General features: G+C 34.7%; 1 protein-coding gene across 3 annotated transcripts in view; it reads left to right on the plus strand.

Moving 5' to 3' along the window:
- Positions 1 to 22,525, plus strand: part of LOC149795516 (cGMP-specific 3',5'-cyclic phosphodiesterase-like) — a 412,811-nt gene that overhangs the window by 286,422 nt on the left and 103,864 nt on the right. For all 3 annotated transcript variants that reach the window (XM_089965316.1, XM_089965315.1, XM_089965317.1), the window contains exons 12-14: positions 5,682 to 5,789; positions 15,619 to 15,728; positions 21,155 to 21,242. In XM_089965316.1, the coding sequence (XP_089821442.1) occupies positions 5,682 to 5,789; positions 15,619 to 15,728; positions 21,155 to 21,242 (306 nt within the window). The remainder of the gene's footprint in view (positions 1 to 5,681; positions 5,790 to 15,618; positions 15,729 to 21,154; positions 21,243 to 22,525) is intronic.

The raw sequence follows: 22,525 nt of genomic DNA on the forward strand, positions 1-22,525 counted from the left end.
TTGTAACACTGTGGTTATGCAGGATGTTACAATATGGTATCTAAACCAACAATTACTTTTTGCATGTGAGTGAAAATACAGGTCTAACCTACTAAAACTGATCTCAAATCAGGTAACTGACGACTTCAATCAGGTGGCTAGTACAGGCCTAATCTACCATAGCTTACCACTTATTAAGTGACATATAGAAGTGACATATAGAACTTAAGGAAAGTAACTGGTGCAGGTCACATTTAAATTTCATATGAAGGGAAATTTTGAAAACTTACTAATACTTGGGTGACCACTAACACGGGCTAGTGTTCAGACAAAAGCACATCCGCGCGCGCACGCATAAATAAAACCTTTTTATACTTTCTACAAGCATCACTTGTAATTACCATGCTAGAACAAATACTGGAATGACTGCATGCTTGACTATTTGAAAACTGGGATCGGTGGGCCTAAGTACAAAATAGGGGGATAATTATGTTCAAATCAAGAAATTGTGAAGCATGTGCAATTGTCATGATGTCTGATGATGGGGAAAACTTGTGTAAAGTATCCTTCATTTACGTACCGATTACAAAAAAATTTCTCATGCTGCATTCCAAATACCATCTCATTACTTTTTTCTTTAAATATTGAAACAGTTAATTACTCAAAACCTGTTAACAAAATTCTTACTAAAATGCATACCTTTCGATCGTTTTTAATGATTGCAAAATAGATCTAGATCAAAATAATAGCTCTATAATTTTTTTTTAAAAATTGCGTTTTAAAATGCACTTTCTTTTTCACGCACGTTAGGATGGTAGACAATATACGAAAGCCAATAAAAGTACATGTCTTTTTCTAATTTAATGTAATACAATAAAACGGAAATGAACTTACCCCCAATCTTTCCAATGATCCCTTCCGTTATTCCAAAACTCTGCAACTTCACAGACACCAAATCCCCGACTTTGTATTCTTCTATTGCTTTTCTCGGCTCAACAATACTTTGAAGGCTGAGTACATTTCCGGTAATCGGATTGTCATTTTTCCATATGAATAACCCAAACAACTTCATGGTAAATCTACTTTTCAATGCAAATTATAACTCGTATGCTTTGAATGAATTGCTTTCAAATTTATATGAAGGCGCGAATGAGATTTATGATTCGGACAATCGGCTGCTGCGATTGGATAGTTCCAGCCCCTGTAACCAATCGAAGACTGTGAAAGAAATATTTCCAGGAACTTTCCACAACTTCGGTAAGATTTCCTATTAATATTTTAAAAATTTAAAACCAGTAAGTAGATAAGAACCTGCTGTGAGTATTAAGTGGGGTCCTTATAATAATCTCAATATTAATAATTTAAAATAAAATTATCTCGCAGCTTCCGATCGTTGCAGACCGGAAGTGCCATATCAAGAGCACATAAACAAAGGAGACCTTTAACTGAGTACAGACATTTTACGTCGTTTTAAAATATATTTACCACAATGCAGTGTTTTGGCGAACTCTACTAACTTAACTACAAATAAGGAAATAAATTAGGAAATCATGTAAGTAAATAAGTAAAGCTGATAAATATGAACTTTACTCCAAACTAAGGGATTGGAATGAAACTTGATTAGTTAAACTTGAAATATGTTATTGCTTTTGAACTTCATCGAAGAAACCCGATATTGATAGTGACACAAATTAGTTTTCTCAAACCATCCATTTCTGGGAGCTTTCATTATTTCTACTGTCATATTCTAGCTTTCAGACTCAAAAACTGTCATTTACAGCACATTATTTGTCTACATTTGATGAATACCTAAGTTTTATTAGAATTTAATGAATTAATTGTAAATAAAAAATCTTATACAGGTTTAAACTCTAAGTGAAAACAGTCGTTGTTCAAATTTATGTTGTCAATAACTTTGAAGGTCATTTTTCATTTTATTTAAGCATCAAAAAAGCAGTAACATCATTGAAATGTTTACTATTCTTAAACTCCCAAATGTATTTTATGTTTTTCAGAGATGGAATCAGTGTTATACCAGCAGAGTACTTAAAAGAACCCCTTTTTGTTGTCAGAAAACAGGATCAAGTGTTTGGTGCATTCTTCCCAAATCATTTTGAAAGGGATTAAATTTCACTGTAACTGTGCATCTTACCAGCTGTCATATGAGAAATGACTATTAAAAATGGTGTCATGCCAATTCCATGCAATTTTATGTATTTTTCATTATTTTTCTGAAAACTAATGTGTCAGATAAACAGTGACATACCCTAATTTATTATCTATTTCCACTAGTATTTTCAATTATCCCTGATGTAACTAACATACAAATTCAAATTGTCAGATAAATGACATATGTACTTTTAAGCACTGAAGACTTTACTTTAGATTCAGTTGCTAGAAAATATATTTTTACAATCGTCCAGTGTGGTTACAGGGCATTGGAATTGGAACCACTGTGTTATACTAACATAACTGTTAGTGAAGTGATTAAAAGTCTATGAATGGGTAGAATTTATCTAACTTTGGGATTCCAGCGTGTGTGTACGATTTGGTTCTGTATCTGATATTGTTATCTCAATGTAAATTGTAAATAAGATGTGAAAGCAAAATCTGTATTCCTGTTTGGCGCCATGTTGCCTGATCTGAGATGGTGAACTCTTATTTCTAAAATAAATCGATTGTCAATAATTGATATTGATTTTATAATTCAAATTGTAGACTCATTAGTTTTTGGGATGACAAACATCATTCATTTTAATAAACTGTAAACAAAATTCTGAATAAATATTCAGAAATCTCTAAGTACACAGTTAAAACACACCAAGTCCATGTCCGAGCTGAAAAATTTCTAAGTCCACACTTCTGAGCTATGTCCGAGATAAAAAATGACTAAGTTCTTATTTCCTAGGTTTTTCCGAGCTAAAAATATACTAAGTTCTCATGTCCAAGGTTTTGTCCAAGGTATTTCCTAGGTGTATTTATAATGTACGAGATCATGTCCAAGGTTGTTTAGAAAACCTTGGACAAAATATCAGCAAAACCTTGGACGTCCGAGGTTTTTCCAAGGTCTTCCTAGGAAAACCTTGGAAAAACCTTGGACGTCCGAGGTTTTTTGGTTACATTTTCAAGTAAACCTCGGAAAATGTACAGCCGGGATATTTTCTGTCATCAACTTCCGTCTTGAATTTCATCAGGATTTGAGCTAAGATTTGCTTAGAACTTTTCATTGATAGGACTTGTGGTTTTTTTTCTTGGATTACAGTTTGGATTTAATTCGCAATACCATAAGTTCTTTTTTTCTCATTTTTCACTTTTGTATTTTAGGGGAATAAATTATTTGTTAAATTTTACATAGCTTGTTGTCTTCAAATTTTTCTGTTATTTATTTTAAGAGCATAGACTCGTAACAGAGGTTAGTATTAGGACTGGTTGACCTGGTGTCAGGATAATGACTGGGTGGGTCATCATGCTACATGTTGGTGGCATGATGCCCCATTGCTAGGCATCACCATAAACTGCCACATTGCAGACATTGTAGCGATATGACTGAAATTTATTTTAAGCTACATTAAAAATCCAAATCACACACGCACACACACAAATACAGGTTGTTAGGACTTGCATGAAAATGGAATCAATATACTTGCTAGTAAACACCTCCAGTCAGCAACATTGATGGAGACTTTACCTTGCAGTAAGTTGTATTTAATTTACTGAATGAAACATAAATATGCTACATGCCATATACACAGTTTTGAATGGGAATAGTGGCATGAAAACATAAAGATGTTTGAATTGACTATTTTTTTGTGTACTGCTGACATTTAGAGTTGCAAAATTACCCCTAGGTTTATCAAATAATTTTGTATATCACACTTAAAAAATGGACCCTACACTACCTGAATATAATTTTCAGTTAAAACAAATTTCACTTATAAGCAAGTATATACAGGAAGTGTCAGTTTTGAAATGGCGCAAGAGATTTTTTTGTCAGCAGTGTTATGATTGTGTTTGAAAGTTTTTAATGTCACATGATTTCTACATAAGTTGCATTATGTTGCATTACCATGTGTATGAATTTAGTAGATATATTATCTAGCAGGGTTCCTACACTTTCCAAAAAGTCACTGAATTTAGATTTTTAAATTCAAAGTGTTGAAATCTTTGAAAATTGACATTTTAGTTTAAAAGTCTGAAAATTATTTTTGCTTCCTCATGAATTATTTTGGACCATTTGTAGTCACATGGTTCCTGGACTATTGTCATGATTGGTTTATCATTTATCTTACTCGGTTGTATTGCTGATTTCCAGTGTTTCTGTTTTCTTCATTTGTATAGTTCATCATTCCAGATACGATTTTCACTTTTACTGTCTACACAATAATGCCACACATCCAGGTTCTGCCCTACAGCAGTGGTTTCCAACCTGTGGGCCATTGGCTTATTCCAGGGGTATATATTTCCTTAATTAACAGAGCCTAAAATGTACAGCTATTAGTTTCTGGAACTCTGAGTGTTTGAAGTTTAGAAGGACATTTTAAATCATCTCTTGTGTATAAATTTTGTTGGTTGCTTGGATTGTTGTGAATCAGTTTGGTCATAAATAGGCTAGAAATTTCACATTTGTGGACATTTATCCTTCAACTGTTTCATACAAAGACAGACTCAAAATCTAGTCAAAATATAGGACATAGTGGGTTTGTCAAAACCATTTTGATGTAGCTAGTGTGTGAGAGTCATTATTGAAATGTTATGAGCAGTAAAAAGAAAAGCTTACTTGATTATATGAAAAACCAAGAAGGCAATTACAGGAACAAAAATCACTTTCTTACTCACCATGCTGAATTAAATGATCATACTAATAACTCTGGTAGTAGGCCTACTTCATTGACAGTGTGCGATAAGAAACAACTAAAAGCACTGTTTATTTTGTGGGGTATAAAGGGACACCATTCATATTATTTAAATATTGACACTAATAAAATATTTATGTATATGTTCCCAGACATGTTTAGTTCACTTTGCAATGTAAACAGTTTTTCATTCAACTGCTCCAGTGGCTTAGTGGTTAGAGCGTTCACCTTGAATGCATGAGGTCATGGTTTTGATCCCCAGCCGAGTCATACCAAAGATTGGTAAAAATGGTAATAACAGTTGCCTCGCTTGGCACTCAGCATTAAGAGGCTAGTGTTATTACTGGTCGGCCTTGTGTCAGGATAATGTGACTGGAAGGGACATCATGCTACATGTCTACGGCATGATGTCCCAGTACTAGACATCACTATAAACTGTCACACTGCAGATATCGTAGCGATATGACTGAAACTTTTTTAAAGCTATGTTAAAAATCCAAATCAAACACACAGAGTTTTTCATTCAAAATAGAATTATAACAACCTTGTTTATTTCTGCAAATATTGCCTTTAGTATTTAAAGATCTATGGGTCATGTGGTGGTTCGTCTGATTTCAGGCAACTGGATTCAAAGGGCATGCTGTACAGTATCCTTTGTTTTAGCAGATTTAGGTCCTTGAAATTTATTTGAGGTACTGGAAGGTCATGAAAAAGATTTTGAATTTCACATGAGTGAAAGTATACGAACCACTTGAGTCAGCTGTATTAAATGCATTAGCACAAAGCTTGTTTTTCAGCCAATACTTAGTGTTCTACTGAATGCATTAGATATTTTTTCAAAATTTGTAGGTAATGGTCAGATGGACCTGTAGTGTGAAGAAAAATTACCGCCCTGTCACATACCACAACTGGAGGCATGCTTTCAATGTGACACAGACCATGTTCACCATGCTTTATGTAAGTTTTGTTGGTTTTACTGTTTTGTATGCGAGAAAAAGATGTATCTTCACTATTTAAAACTTTTAATTGACACTGTTTAGCTAAGTACTGTGTTGACATGACATTAAATGCTATATATATAGAGAAAGAATTAGTTGCAGAATTATTTTTGTCATTATCTTTGCTAAAAATTATGCTTTTGATAATGCAGAGATCATCATCTTATGACATCCATCCATCTGTTCCCTGTTTCTTTTCCACACAATAAATTAAGTTCTCTGCCATCCATCTACCAGTAACAAACATTGTAAATAGCATGTACATGTATTGTGGTAAGGGTCAACTCAGTTAATTTTTGGTTAAAGAGGTTTTTGTATCTTGAAGAATTAATGGTTTCTACAAAACATCTTTACTTCTACATCACATATCAGGTCTGAACTTTGTGGGTTGATTTCACTTGGAGTAAGGTAGAAACCAATTGGTTTTGGGTCACTGGTTGAAAAATATTTTAAAAAATTCATTACTAAAATTGCAGTATTCAAACAGTTTACCTAAGCAAAGTTGTGGACAGCATACACTTTCATTAAGAATGTAGCCTGTTGACTCTGGGGTCAAAGGTTATGATCACTATGGCTTGAAGAAAATAAGATTTTATTTTTGTTTTCTTGCATAGTATTTTTAGTTTTACATGGTTTCACAATGTTGAAAAGCACATGAATTCTAGTGGTTAACTTGAAAAGTATTTGAACTTGAGGTTGACTCAAAAGAAGTACAATAAAAGTGCTTGTAAATACTTCATAGTTCTTGGCTTGAAAATACTCCATTGTTATTTAAAAATGGTTGATTTTTAAGATCAGTGTATTGCAGTGGAGAAAAATATTTACTTATATAAATATTGAGAAAAAAATAAAAGATGCATTAACACATTAACCCCTAGCGACGAGTTATCGTGGCAGGAGGTAGTAGCCTACTGCTGAGCTCTGTAGCATCATGGTCATGCATGATACACTATAGTGGGTGGTATTATAAAAGGTAGACAGATGTAGCTCTACAATGATACCAAATAATCTGGAATTTCTAGTTGCACTTCAAAATGCAGAGGGAAAAACCTCAATTTTTGGAATCAGTTTTTTTTTTTCTATCCAAAATTGGCCCATGGCTGGGATCCGATTTTGTGTCTGGATTTTAGACTTTTTGGTCTCAGATCTAAGGCAAACCGGTATGAACTGCAAACAGACAGAAAGTGGTCTTGATACAAAATCAATGCAAAATAGCCAATGAAAAACAATGTTTATAACACATCTATGCAGTATGTTATTGAAAGATCACCTGGGATTTGGTGTTTTCGGATGCATTCAGAAATAGCTTTCAAAATGCATTTCTTACTTGAATTTCCGGCGAAAATGACAAAAACCTCAAGGGGTTAATGTGTTAAACAAAATTTGTAGAAATCCAATCTTCCTAACTATACTTTTATTGGGTTGCTTATATATTCAATAAGACTTTGCCTATTTACTTGTTATTACACATGCTGGCTACTACTCTTTGTATGAATCATGTCTGTACTTGTCCTTAAAGCCTTGTGCATATTGTATTATAGCAGTAGATCAATTTGATAATTTTAATAGCATTTGTTTTCTAAAGACACCTTATCTTGTAAAAATTAAGTGTTTTATATCATTTTTATTATTATTATTATTATTATTATTATTATTATTATTATTATTTAGCCTGATTTGGAATTGTAAGCATTGTGTTGTTAAATGTTCCAGTGTTCAGTTGAGCCATTAAAGTTGATAAGCATAAGTCAATCAATTATTTAGCGATTGAAAGCATACATTTTAAGAAGATTGCCATGAGCACTATACATGCTTTATATATTGGTAGGGCCAGGTGATAAGTTATGTGTCTTGTGTTTGTTGAAAGACACAGGATCAGCATTAGCTGAGGTTATTTTAGCTTTGAAAGTCACAAAGTTTTACCAATAGTCTGGACAATACCATAAGCTAATCAGCTATTGCACAGAATGAAAAAGAAGGTCTCAAGATCGTATGTTTCTGGCTTTTTGAGCCTAAAATTTGCACAGAATGAGTAGAAAATTGGTTATGTGTCACAGTATTTGTTTTTATCTCTGCTGGACTTTATGGAATGGCCTGATGTCCATTATCCAATTTTAAATGTCCATCCATTCTTCAGGACAAATTTGTTATGGCTACTCCCCCTAAACTACTTGCAGAATTGTCATGAAAATGTACACTGGTTTATCTCAGGGTCTATTTGGTATGGCTGCCACCACAGGCATCTTGAAAATCTTGTCACTATTCACGCCCTGAATGACATCAGCATGAAGTTTTCATCCAGAGACTTCTCTTGATGTCTAGTTGGTTCCAACTGAAAATGACATCCCTGCCATCCCTTCAGTTTGACCATAGTAGCAAAAAAATATATGAAATACACATGTTGCAGTCAAATTCATCAAAGGTTTGGTTTGGATCTGGATTTTCACATTAGATTCAGAGGATTTGGTCGGAGAACCAGACAACTTTACAGGAGTACCTCACATGACACAAGATTTAATATGCCCATGTTTTCCATACGGAATATCTTCAAGATCAATTTGTTGCTTATTGCTTACAGTGTTTTCCAGAAATGTCATCCCACAAACAAAACATGAAATCTTGTTATGACTACTACTAAATGGAAAGTTACGGTGATATGGGTTTTTCACAAGAAGGTGAGTTATATCTAGTTGTTCCTGGATGAAAAGGTCGCTAATTGAACCATAGATATAGCTGGCACAATGAACCTGTTGAAAATCTTGTCACTATTTTTTCCAAAATGGATAGTTAAATCAACAGTCAACATCGGGTTTTCTTCAAAAGTCAGATGATGCTGGCTAATGTGTCCTAAATGAAAATGTGCCAATTAATGCCATTATTCTGGTGACAACAGCCGATGACACATGTACAACAATGTCAATAACAACAATGCATCTGCAATATTATTTCGTTTCACTGTGTGATCGTTGATATTTTTCAGCGGGCCCCGAGTGGCCGAGTGGTCTAAAGCGCTCTCCGTTACGGATCACTGCCATCTCACCTCTGTCTGCGTAGGTTTGAGTCTCGGATTCGGCCAATGTGGGTATGTGAGAAAGCTTGCCAGTAGCTTCTCGAGGGTCGGTGGTTCTTTCTGGGGTTTTCCCGGGTTCTTCCTCCACCATTAATACTGGCCGCCATGTATAGCCTATCTTGTGCTGTAAAATGGCATTTAACCCTACAACAACGATATTTTTCAGCAATGCCTGCCATGAACTCGCTTGTTCAAACCTATAGGATTGTGAGACATGGTAAACATCGCGCATTATATTAATGCTAATTAATTAATTGAAGCATTTTTGTGACAAGTTCCAGACACCACCAGTAAGTTGTTGTGGTTAAGTCTTTATCTGCTGAAAAATATTTCCTCAGCATTTTGATTTAACAAAACTGATGCGGTTCTAGAAAATCTATCAGTGGAATGATGCCATGGAAATCTAAATATCCTAAATCACACAGTGTTAACATGGAGAGCCTGTTCACCTTAGCGGTATGTTTGATGGAGTTGTTTTTGTTGTGACTTTGTTGCTGATCCTGACCCTACTGTTTATATCACATTGATGAATGAAGTCATTTGAATTACATTATCATGAATCTTTTTTATTTTTTTCTTAGATTTCTGTAAGCTTAACACTGGCGACCATTAGATTTCCAAAGAAATCAGTAGAGACTCTGCTTTTGTTTCTGCAAAAATTCGTAAACGAGGTTACATGATTCAGATAAGAATATGTCCAATCTATAACTGATTGTTATTAACGAGGTCCTTATTGCGATGTCATTGTTGTTCACATATTTGTTTGTTCATCTGAATATGGTTCTCTCAAATTAGGAATTCTATTTCTGCTCATGTAGAGTTCACCAGTCATTGTATCGCCAGAACTTGCGGGATAATATTGACCCACTTGATATTGCTCATCTTCAGCCATCCATGCTGATCCAGAAAAATAATACCTCATTCTGGTCAACCTCAGCGAGGCACATCATCAGGATTCTTAACTTGAGTGAGAGCTCTTCCATAAATATCTACCATCATGAACTCCTATCCTTTTGAAAATGACTGCTAGTGTACTCGTGCATTGCTTAATGTGATGTTTCTGATGAGTCTGACCTTATTATAGCATTGAGTACAGCATTTGCTACTGGACCGTATATAGGTTAATCTGTTATATCTGGTATATTTCTTAATTTCTGTGTTGGCAATATTCAGTACCAGATGGAATCGCTAGCAATGCTGCTGATATATTTTTAAAATTCCTTTGGTGGTACCAGTCCATACAAATCAGAATAAACAACACTATTTAGATGAACAGCATATGCAATCCAGTGAGTACCTGGACTGGAATTTCCATCAAGATTAATGATACCCGTTTCAACATGATTTGGTTGTTTTGGAAATTGATCATGCATGAAAACTCCTTTTGATCAATCAATGAGCAGCCTCGGTATATCAGAATTAGACCTGGGAAGCTTGCTTAGCACCATCGTTAACAATGGATTCCTGGTAGTCTCAGACCTGAGCCACAAGTGGCTTGACCGCACCAAAACTGGGGGTTTCCTGGCAGTCTTAGACCCTGTACCTGCTTTCTTTTTTTTCGAGGTCTTTAGGCTGTGTCTTGACGCTTTCTTCAATGTCATCCTGGCAGCAGTTTCGACAGCACCAAGTGCAGCTACCTTTGCAACAGGTGGGGCTGCACCGCTATCAGCGTTGGTATAGCTGGAGTAAGTGGAAATTTACCACCAGTCATATCTATATCATTAACGGCACCCAGAGAAAGATCAAGTTCCACACCAGTCTTTGATTTCTTGATGTCACTGTTTTGAGCTGATGTTCTGTTGGTGATAATTTATTTGGGCCTTGCAATGCTGTTGATCTCAATAAGATTTTTATTCCAGAATTCTTCAATGATGCTGATTGTAACTTTTTAATCCGACCAGGAGTCAGAGTAACATTCATGTGATAACATGACATTTATACAGCATTGTGAATGATCCAATTGCTTTGCAAGGATCACTTGCGATTCAATTGCTTTCAATCAGATTACATATTTTCCTTTGATGCGTCACTGACTTTCATTCGTCCACCAACGCCTTTGAGCAGCATTGCTTAGTCTGACAGTATAACAGTGATTGCTCTGTAATTTATAATCAATAACAGCTGTTCATGCTACACAACCTTGGAAGTGCATGTCGACAACTGATTGACTGAACAAATCCAAGTGTTCCAGCAAGAAGTAATTGATCGGATACAATGATGTAAAATCCTGCCGAGATACCTGCAAACCAGATTCAACATTCTGATTATTCCCCATGAATGTCATCAACCGATTATATGCATGTACATCACGATTGTTTTCAAAATTGAATAACACTTATATCAAACACTATTGGGTTTCGTGTCTGTGAATTTACTCTGGTGTTATCCTGAAACGCTATGAATATACGTCATAGGGCTGAAACCCCTTGTTGTGATGCAGTCTGCCATGTAAATATTAAGAACAACAACATAGATTTGCTGCCACTATCCATGAAAGAGAGCAGCCGTTATTCAGTCAGCGATGGTATCATTGTTGGCATCCACAACGAAAGTTTTGTCAGTATTACTTGGCTAACATCAGTTGCATTGGGGTGCCAGATTGCATCATTGTCAGTGGATTTTCTGACAAGCACCACAGTGTCTTTGACGCCAAAGATAACTTTTCTGACACTCATGAAGAACTCAAAAATGTGTGACACTGAAATTACACAAAAAAATTATTCATTGTCGTTTAACATTGATTGACGTGTTGTGAATCATTGGTTTAAATCTTCATTCATCAGTGTGACCTCAGTTCCAGTGGCGTTTATTCTCACATTGCTGCCCTCAGGGGGATCAGTGGTATCCTTTGTGAACATTAGTGATGGACAAGTCCCTGAATAATCATCAGAATATCGTGCCAGACCCAGTATCATCATGGCAGCATCAACATTTTTGAGACTTGATTCAATATTCTTTCATATCAATCATGTATGTGGCACTGTTGAACAATGCCATAAGATCATTATTAACAGAACCAGCTCAATCTAAAAGTTAGTATGCTGTATCATCTGCTTTCAAAAGTTGACCTTCTATCTCATTGAATGCCTCAGCAGGCAAAAACTATCTGCTTGGACTTGTAGTTCAATTCGTCCACGTGCATCAGGTTCATGTGCATCAATAAATAGTAATAATGATAATCATGCACTGATTCATCCTTAAGACCTGGTGTGTCCACATCAGATGCATTATCAGATATATGCTTGAACATTTTATTTTTATTCACCTTTATTTAAAACAGTGTTGAGCTAGACCACTTCTTGCTATCAGACTTGCTGTTATACTCCTTTCTCTCTTGCAGACAGTTTGTTTTGTCAGTGGCACACCAGCTAATATGTTTAGTCATTTATTAGCAACTCGATTTTATTATTTTACTGGCACTTGCTGGCATCACTTCGGCGCTGGGAAGTTGTACTGGCTGAAATTGGACTGCTTGTAGTCTGCATATTAATCATACAAGTCTTTGTTTGATTTCTGGGAATGCTTTACCATCAACATCACCAACAGTGCCTATAGCCTTGACATGAAGAACATCAATGGCTTTCGTTCCTTATTGCTTTGCAATCAGAATCATTTTTGGATCTACCATTAAGAATATACCTTGAACAACATCACCAAGTCCATCTCCGTAGGTAACTTTATATATTGGTAATTGTGAAAAGATTACCTGACCAATTCAGGTCTACGTTGAGCATTGTTTATGTCATATTATTTATTCATCACTGATCTAATTGCATACCTGATCTCTGTCGAGATTGTCACTGAAGTGACCCTCACTGTCGAGATTAGTCACTGTAGTACCCAATAAACATTGATATTTATGATACCACCTGTAAATAGTCACTGACAAATAGCAGCTTCTTCATCGATGATTTCTGAGGAATTATTGCCAACTTGTTTTCCACCAATAAGAATTTATAGTCAATCAACATTGACAAGGACATTATTGGCACAAAGTTTATCCCAGGTATTTGTTTTTATGAAGTTGAGATAACCCACCAGTGGCAAGACCACTTCCAGCTGTTTTGTCTTCCTCAATACGAGGTGGGCAAAACTGATTTTTCAGGTGATAATGTGTCTCCACATAATGGCACTTTTGTAACTTCTTTGACTTGTTTCTCAAAATCTTTTAATTCATTCTTGTGTTCACCAGTGATTCTAGTTATACCATGGAACTTTAAAAATACAAATGGAACCCATTTTTTTTTCTGAAACACTGTGGTGTTTGGATCTAGTAATTTATCACGATTTGAATGGTGCAAATAATCTAGTTCTCTCTTGAAGTAGTTTATGACCTTCAGTAAATTGGGCTGGTGGTTGTGGCTCTGGTTTTGGTTTTGGTGCAGCAGTATCCTTCACATTGCCAATCTCAACACAAGCTTGGTCAATAAGTACTTCTTGTAATTATGGTTGAACAGCAGCTATTTCAGCTAAAGTTCCCAATTACCATCTTTTTTTTGTAGTTTTGGTTCTTTCTGTGATTTTCCCAGTTGCTTAAGTGGTTTGCTCTAACATGGGAAAATACCTTTAGTAAAATTAGTAGCCTCTTTGACTGGTTTAAACAACGCTGCTGCACTTTCTGCAAATCCCTCTCAGGCCTCCTAATGCTGTTGTAGTTGCTGTTTGGCAGAATTACAATAGGGAGATATGTTTTCAAGTCAATGTTGAGCTAATTTATCTGAATGATATTCCATGATTAGCACAGAATCACTCATTATTATTACAACAATGATTTAATTACGGACCTGTGACCAGCAGCTACTAATTTTTTGCTCATGGTCCAGCACCCCCATTGTAAACAGTGGCGCATATGATCAACAACGTTCTGCCACTGGTTGTTCCCCTATCATCTACATCAGCAGGAAGGGACAGCGCACTAATCTACAGTCCAGCCTCCTTGACGTGTTAGAGGCCTCAATTTATCCTTCTCGACCTTGTATGTCCATTTTTGCCTCCTTCTCTAATTGTGTTATCTAATTTGTAGACCTATTGGTCTGTCCAGCTATCCTGCTTCTCTTTAACAAGACCAAAGTCCTCTTTTATCCTGAATTAATTTTTACCCATGATTTAACATTGACCAACTCAGTTCTCATTTAATTGTATATATGTATGTATACCATGTGCTGAGATCTGCCACTGAAAATAGGATAATGTATTTCATCTGCTGGTATGCAGAAGATAACACACATCGGATTTCAAAGAGCTAAAATTAGACCTTGAGGTCTCCCTTCAGGAAGTCTTACTTAGAATAGATTACTGGTATAATATGAAAAATGGCATGAAAATGAATGCAGACAAGACTAGAATATTAATAATTGCTACCAAACAAATGAGAGTGAAATTGGAGAATAACTATTTGAATCTCAGGTTGAATGAAATTTGCCCTCAAATGTTTACCCATGGCTAAATCCTTGGGGTGATAGTTGACAACAATTTGCAATTGAATGAACATATTCAGATCATATGTAATGAAGTCATTTCATGTCTGTGGTTATTTAGCATGATAAGGCCATATTTATCAACTAAACATAGGTTAATATATTGTAGATGCTATATACATAGAACACCATAATGTTATCTGGGGAAATGCTTCTGACAAGTATATTTAGCAATTATTCCACTTGAAAAAAAGAGCTTGCAAACTCATCTTAGATAATGCTGAAAACATTCCAAATGCAGTGTATGGTAACGGTAAGTGAATGAATATTTTTGAGAAACTTGGGCTAGACTTGAGCACAAAGTTTCTAACAATATGGCCCCATTATATCTCGAGGAACTATTTCATGCTAGAAAACAAGGCAACACTATCAGTTTAAAATCATTTTCACCAAACCACCTTTCCTTCCTAGAACCTTACAGAGAATCTTTAATGAAAGTTTTCAGTATTCAGGATCACTAATTTGGAAAGAAATTGGAGAAAGTACAAATAGAATTGCATTTAATTTTGATCGAATTCAAAGAATGAAAAGTGGAACCTGTTTGATTTGACAAATACATTACAACATAAAATATAAATTCATTAACTTTCCACTTTGTTCCCTCACTACTTTGCCTATTGTACTTTGTTAGAACATGCTCATTTAAATTTTATGTAATTATGTTCATATATAAATATAGCTTATTATCAATGTTGTACCTTTGGGAAACTGTGTGTGTATGTATGTATGTGTGTGTGTGTGTGTGTATATATATATATATATATATATATATATATATATATATATATATATATATATACACACACACATACACACACACACACACACTTGGAATGTAAATATGCATATAAGGGAGAGCCACAAGGAGGATTCATTTCATGCAGCTAATTATGTCACCCTCTTTACTTATTATTATTATTATATGAAGGGATTTATGTTTGTGCTTTAGATAATTCCATGTTGTGCTGCTTTCTAGCCTTTGTAAGGTAACACAATCGTAGATAGATCACCTTTTTCTGTGAACATGTTTTTATCAGCCAGTTTGATTTTTCCTGCATTCCAAACTTAGTTCATATTGTTGGTCACATGCTTTATTTAAGTAGAATAATTTGTACACATTTACATGAGAAATAAAATTTTGTTGTTTATATGAGTAAACATGGCAGGCTTACTTATTTACACTAACTTTCTAAAGCATGTAACTTTTTTTTTTTAAATTGATGAATGTTTCTTCTGTTCAGACAGGTGGGCTGAGACCAATTTTTGAAGATCTAGAAGAATTTGCAATGCTGGTAGCATGTCTTTGTCATGACTTGGATCACAGAGGCACAAATAATGCTTTTCAAGTGAAGTAAGTATATGAATTTCAGGCAGAAGCAATGTGAGTGTTGACCTGTGATTCACATTAATCCTTTGGAAATATTTCATGGGTTATGAAGACATTTTCTAAATTTAAATTTGTTTACAGCAGTTCATATTTTTTAATAATCCTTCAGGGTTTGACATCTTTGGCATTTGGTACTCAAACAAATAATAAATAAAGGGATGCTTCTGCCATATTTGCCTCTAATGCTCTTTGCTATGCCCATTCTAGCATCCCTCCCCCATTGTCTAGATCACTGTGAAACCTAGTTAGAACTGTATTATGCTCCATTAATTTCATATATTATTATGCTTTATTTAATATAGAATACTTTTATAAGTGGTGAAGACACGTTTGTTCTTTATTTTTAAAATGACATCCAAAATACTGACCAAGGATGTTTGAAAAATAATTATATCACATGCCCTATTTGATATGTTTGAAAAATTGCACCTCTGCTATAAAAAATGTGCCACTTTTGTAAAATGTGTCCTTATTTTCATACACCTGTAATTTGATTTTCATTTAATTTTAATTTTGGATGATTTCAGTGTTCATTAAGGAGATATTTTTGATTGCACATGTCATGCTTTTCAAATAATGCATGCAGAAACATCTAATGGAATGGCATGTTTAAACTGTGTTGGGTTAATTTTCTTTTGTAGAATTTTAAAAATAAGCAACAGATTTAACAGAGGAACACACTTGGATTTTGAGGATTGTTCAGTAACTTTTATATAAAAAAAATTGTATGTAAGCTTAGTATTCGCCATAAAATCTGCTTGCTTCCATGATGCACGACAATAAATCCTTAATTTTATACAGTAATTCACACTTACCTACACCTTGCAACAACAGGAAAATCTTGTAATACATTAAAAACTATTTGGTTTTATCACAACTATATGATCTTAAATTAATAGAAAGAAAAAAACCAACAAGTTTTTTAAATTTCAGCAAATAATTTATTTCTGTAAAATACAAAGTGAAAATATAAAAAAACTTACAAAATAATTCTAGAATTTCTAACACAAGTCCTAATGAATAAAGTTCTGAATAAACTTAAGTGGTATTTCAAATAATTTCTAATGTTGAAGTTGTTCAAGTGCCTAGTTGTGGCCTGCAATCTCTGATGTACTAATGGCCTGAATTGTAGGGATGTGCCATGTCTTTTCTTGAATCACAGTGATATAATCCAAGGTTTCTTTGTTTGAATTCACTACAATTCCAATTTAAAATCTCTGTCCAAGAATATTGTAGATCAGCACTTTGTATTTACAGTGAATAAATAACTAAATAAATGAATTCCAGCCAGGATGAAAAACCGAACACAAAAATAAGACTGATTCTGCTTCAAGATCTTGCAGCATAAATTAATAATTTTTCCAGTAAATAAGATTACAAAGCACTTTACTTGTCCTAGGTCACAATTAGTTTTGTCTATATAAAAAAAACCTATTAATGTCACATTCTGTTCTAGAAGATTCTGTTACTAAATTTAAAATAAAGACCATGGTAAACACAATGTCCTTGACAAAGATAAATATGTTTACTTCTGTTGATAACGATCCAGATGTTAAACCCATGCTCATAGAGAAAATATTAGTTATGTATTATTTGTATACAGAATTTTTTTTACAAATCATTGATTCTGGTCAGGTAGACAACGAACTTAATTTTAGACAACATCAGCTTTACAAAACCCATAGCAGATAGTAAATTAAGAAAAAACCCTAACAAACAATGCACATTAAAAATACATACCAAAATATAAAGACAATATAGTGTCAGAGTTTATAAAATATAAACTTCAGTCTCTTTAAATGTTAAAGATCTCACATGATATCCCTAAGGGTAGAAAGGTTGCTTCCATTAGCAGGTGAGAGTACTGGGCTATTCAACCAATCCAGGCCTGCAAGCAGGAAAGGGTTTTGAGCTGTGCATGCAAGTGTCTCAGAGGCGTAGCTATGATATTTTGCGCCCGGCGACGAACTATAAAATTGGCACACCAGCCCCCTCCCCGTTTAATCACATTTTTGAATATTACCCTTGTTTACTTATTATAATGTAATGTTGTAAGCCTCATTTTGGCGCCCCTGTACCTTGGCGCCCGGGGACATATGTACCCCCCTGCCCCCGCCCCCCCACCAAAGCTACGCCTCTGAAGTGTCTTGTTTGGTCAGATCACACTTAACAGCCAAACAGCATTACCAATCATGTCATGGATAGCCCAGATCCAAAAAGTTCACGTACTTTTTAGCTCTAATGGTTTATGACCAGTAGATCTTCTGTGATAGCCTGTTGTTCATGTATGGTGTCCATCCCGTTATTGACACTAGCTTGTTGTTGCTACTCTGCCTAAATTTTTGCTTGCAGGATTACCATGAAACTTTACACACACACATTCATGATCTAAGAGCTAGTTGGTCTTAATTGAAAATGGTGCCCCTCTGATTTCAATATGGTCACCAGAATAGCTATCTTGAGAATCTAGTTATAACTGCTTCTCTCCTGTTAAGATTTGTTATGATGTCTAGGTTTGGTCCTTAATGTAATTGTTGCTAAGCTGAAAACCAATATGGCAGCCATCTTGAAATCTTGTTTTCACTACTTTACTGTATGGAAAGTCTAAGCAACATGGGGTTTTAAACAGAAGATAACTTAAGATTATAGTTGGTCATAAATCAAAATACACCTCTTCCTCGATAAGTCGTGCACAACGGGGTCCACAAACATAGACCGCACTATAAGCGAGGTGCGAGTTACCGAGGGACCTCCAAAAATTGAAAAAGAATCGCTTTGACATCGAGAATACCATGGGGGTGGGGTGCGTTAGGGAACTGGGCTGTTTAATGACTGAATCCTCATTTTACAATCACATCAATAATAATTTTTAATAATGCGCTTTTGCTAATGAAGTTGTTTGTTATTCTATTTAAATAACATTTTGTTTCTCTCAAAATATCCAACATATGAAAGAATGTTCCAACTGGTTTGAACAACCATCATGTGTACGCGAAAAATCTGTGTATTACATCACTGATTTTTGTTTCCTTGATGAGTCTGGTTCCCGTAGTGGTATTTAATAGTATCTTGCCAAATCGATAGTCCACAATTTGGGAACTAGACTACCTGTTGATACACCACCAAAACAAGATTCTTTTTTTTCTTCTTCAAGACGTGACATTTATTTAGAGACACATCTACGTCAAAACTCAATTATTTATTTTTCAGTTAGTACAGTGTTAATGTCGTGATTTCACTGGAAGTAATAATGAAAGTTCTTATCATCCCTGAGGATATCTCTATATGCCAGTTCAAGAATTCTCTGAAACTCACTTGCCCACAATGGTCCATATCTGTGAAATAAAGCTCTTTATTTTACGAAGTATTCTTTTCGCTTTGCTGCCTTGTTATCTTTGATCACAGTTATGAAAAGGTCGATTAATTTAAGGTAGTTTCTGTTACATACACAATAACGTTTATTACAGTGTTCGATTGATCAAATGAAGTGAGTTCACCCGACATACGACCGAGGCCGCTAGATTTTAAGTTAGTCTGATTGTTGTGCCTTTTAACTTTTCTTTTATTCCACCTCCTTTTTTTTACTTCCAAAGACATAATTAACGTGATAATATAAAGGAGGCCAGCTTTTAATTCAGTGCAACAATGCAACAAATACTCACGCAAGTCAGTTATCAAAACAAATTCAGCACTTAATTAGGTTCTCAGAGAAACGCTCGCGGACATAGCTGTTACGGTAGATTGGCGCATTTTACGTTTAATTATAAGAGGACACATTGAACTTATGATGATTACACTTAAAAGTAACTAAAAGATGGAACTAGAACACAAATTTCAATTGATAAAAAAATTATTTAATTTGTGTTTATGTATTAAAGTACTGCCTCCACTCGGCGTAAGTGACATTTTCATTGATCAAAATTTCCTTACATATCGTTAATTGTGGTGTACTAGGAATTTCATTTGGAAAGAAAATGTAAAAATTGTATGAGTTATTTTTAAATTTGATATTTCATAGTGTTGATTAAAATTTCCAACAAATAGGGATAATTTTTGGGCGCATTTTCGGTTTAAAAAATGGGATCCACGCCTGACACCAAGTTATAAGCGGGTTCGCGAGTTATCAGGGCGCAAGTTATCAAGGGAGTGGTGTAGTGCCAGTTTAAAATCCGGTATGGCCATAAAAGCTGGCATCTTGAAAATTTTGTTATTGCTGCTTCTCTGAGTGGAAAGTTGTATAGGCATGGATTGTCACTGGAAGACTTCTTATGGTGTTAAGATCTTAAATATTGTGTCAGTCTGATATCCACAGTTATCATTTTTGTAATCTTATGGCTACTTCTAGATGTAAAGGCATATTGACAATGGGTTTTTACCTAAGAAAATAGCACTTACTTGACAACCATTATGGCCACCATGCCAGTCATCTTGAAAATTTTATTATTGATGCTCCTTTTAACTGGAAAGTCCTATTGAAATGGGTTTTACACCAGATGATAAAATCTAGTTGTTCCTGAATGAAAGTGGTGCTAATCTGAAATTGGTTATGACAGCTGTCTTGAAAATCTTTTTGTCAATACTCAGCCTAAATGGAGAAATTGTATTGATATGAGATTTTCACAAAAAATCTTATTGTATATATATTATTGGTTATGAATGTCAGTGATGCCATTCTCGCATCCAATATGGCCACCATGATGCCCATCTTAAAAATCTGTTATTATTACTTGTACTGAATTGATTGTCACATGAACAGGGTTTCATCAAAAGTATGTGGATGGTTCTAAACAAAAATGGTACCCTGCAGACATCCAGTATAGCTGCCATAATGAACATTTGTATGTCTTGTCATTTATTCATATTGGCATGGAGTTTCTCCAAAAGTCTTCTAAGAATGCCTAATTTGACCTAAATGAAAAATGGTGCTGACCTTCCATCCACTATGTCTGCCAGAGTAATTTAAAAATCTTAATGCTCATTAATTTTAGAGAGGGTTTTAACTTTTGCCAGTAAAATAGAAAATAATTGTCCTGAATTCCTGCAAATTTTTTTCTTTAGACAATGTCGGTCTATTTGAAGGACTTTTGATTATTTGTTGTTTTTCTTAAACTGAGTTTTTATACTTTGACTGGAGGGTTTGAAAGCATTGTACTGTCCACTACTTATACAGCTGTTGTCAGTATTGGTATGTTACATGTTATTTTGTATGTGATGATGTAATGTATATACATTGATAACGTTGTCATTCCTTTCAGGAATATTCTGTGTTAAGTCGTCTTGTTATCTTCAAAGCAGACTTTTGACATGCACATCAGTTTTAAAAGAATTTTACAAATATTTTTAATGAATTTATAATCATTTTATCATTGATATTTTTATTTCCTATTCAGAGTTGCATCTCCATTGGCTGTGTTGTACAGTACATCTGTAATGGAGCACCACCATTTTGACCATTGCATCATGATTTTAAACAACCAGGTCAGGTTTGAAGCTTATACTATTCTTTAAAAATTGTTTCAGTTAAAACAAAAATAACTTAAAGGGTGAAAGTGTCCAAACATTAGGAAATTATTATAAGGAGACCCTTGTGCTGTTGAAGAATATATACCATATCATATGATCATCCTATCCTAGGATAAATGCATGTTCAAGATCAAGATGTACTCGCAACAAAATAATGAAACAATCTTGTTTGCATGGCTAATTTCAATTTTTTTTTTATTGCCTTGAATATTATGGTCATTGCCCTGAAGATGTACCTGTCAACAAATTACTTTTCTTGCACAATTTTTCTTAGAATTATTGCCTGTAACTTCGCTGTCTTAGTAAGAGGGGTGGTTAATTGGATTTGGCTGGTGTTATCTAGGGAATGACCTCCCTTGATTTTACAGCCTGGTGGGAGTGGAAAGATGGAATATCTACAGAGAACTGAGCAAGACTATTGGGAAGAAATAATGCAATACAAGGCCCCCCTTGACAAGAAAAATAACAAAATTTAATCAATAACAATTAATAGCAGCATCTCCAATTCAATCTAAGTTATCGCAACATAATTTAATAGCAGTGTCTTATTTGGATTTATTTCATCATAATAACGAGCAGTGAAAAAAGCGCAATGTCCATGAATGATTGCATCACCTTCCTCCCTTGACCATGTATTAGCATCTTCCTATTTCCTCAAGTCTTCCTATCCCGAACGATTCACCTTTTCTGGACTTCCTAGTCCTTTATTCTGAACTCGTCACTTCCTTTTTTGGACTTCCATCTTCAGACTGTCCAGTCTCTCCCCAGAAAGCTGTTCCATAAAGGACAAAATTTCCCCATAATCTCTATACATATCACTTTCTGTATGTACATAAAATTCCCTCACTTGTTACTCAGAAGCATAAATAACTGTTAAAACATTGCACAAATTCTGAACTAATCTGATAGAACATCACCCTTGCTTCACAGCGACCTACCCTAATTTAACACATGAGTGGTATATCTAGCATTACCATATCTCTTTACACTACCACATGCTCGATTACTATTGCATAAAATTCACAAAATTCTAGCTCATGGCAATCTCTAACTTAAAGATTATTTAAACATTACAAAATCAGATATAAATATACGATTATCATTAACTCACAATAATCAGTATCATCCTAACAGACAAAGGAAATTATTTCATACAACACTATAAAATCCCACACATATGAAAATTTGGATAGCATGCAATTGTCAGTTCTTTCAATGAGCTAGTAATGTAAAGTTAA

This window comes from Sinohyriopsis cumingii, chromosome 7, assembly GCF_028554795.1.
Source record: "Sinohyriopsis cumingii isolate HCF-2022 chromosome 7, ASM2855479v2, whole genome shotgun sequence".
In the NCBI taxonomy this organism is placed as follows: domain Eukaryota; kingdom Metazoa; phylum Mollusca; class Bivalvia; order Unionida; family Unionidae; genus Sinohyriopsis; species Sinohyriopsis cumingii.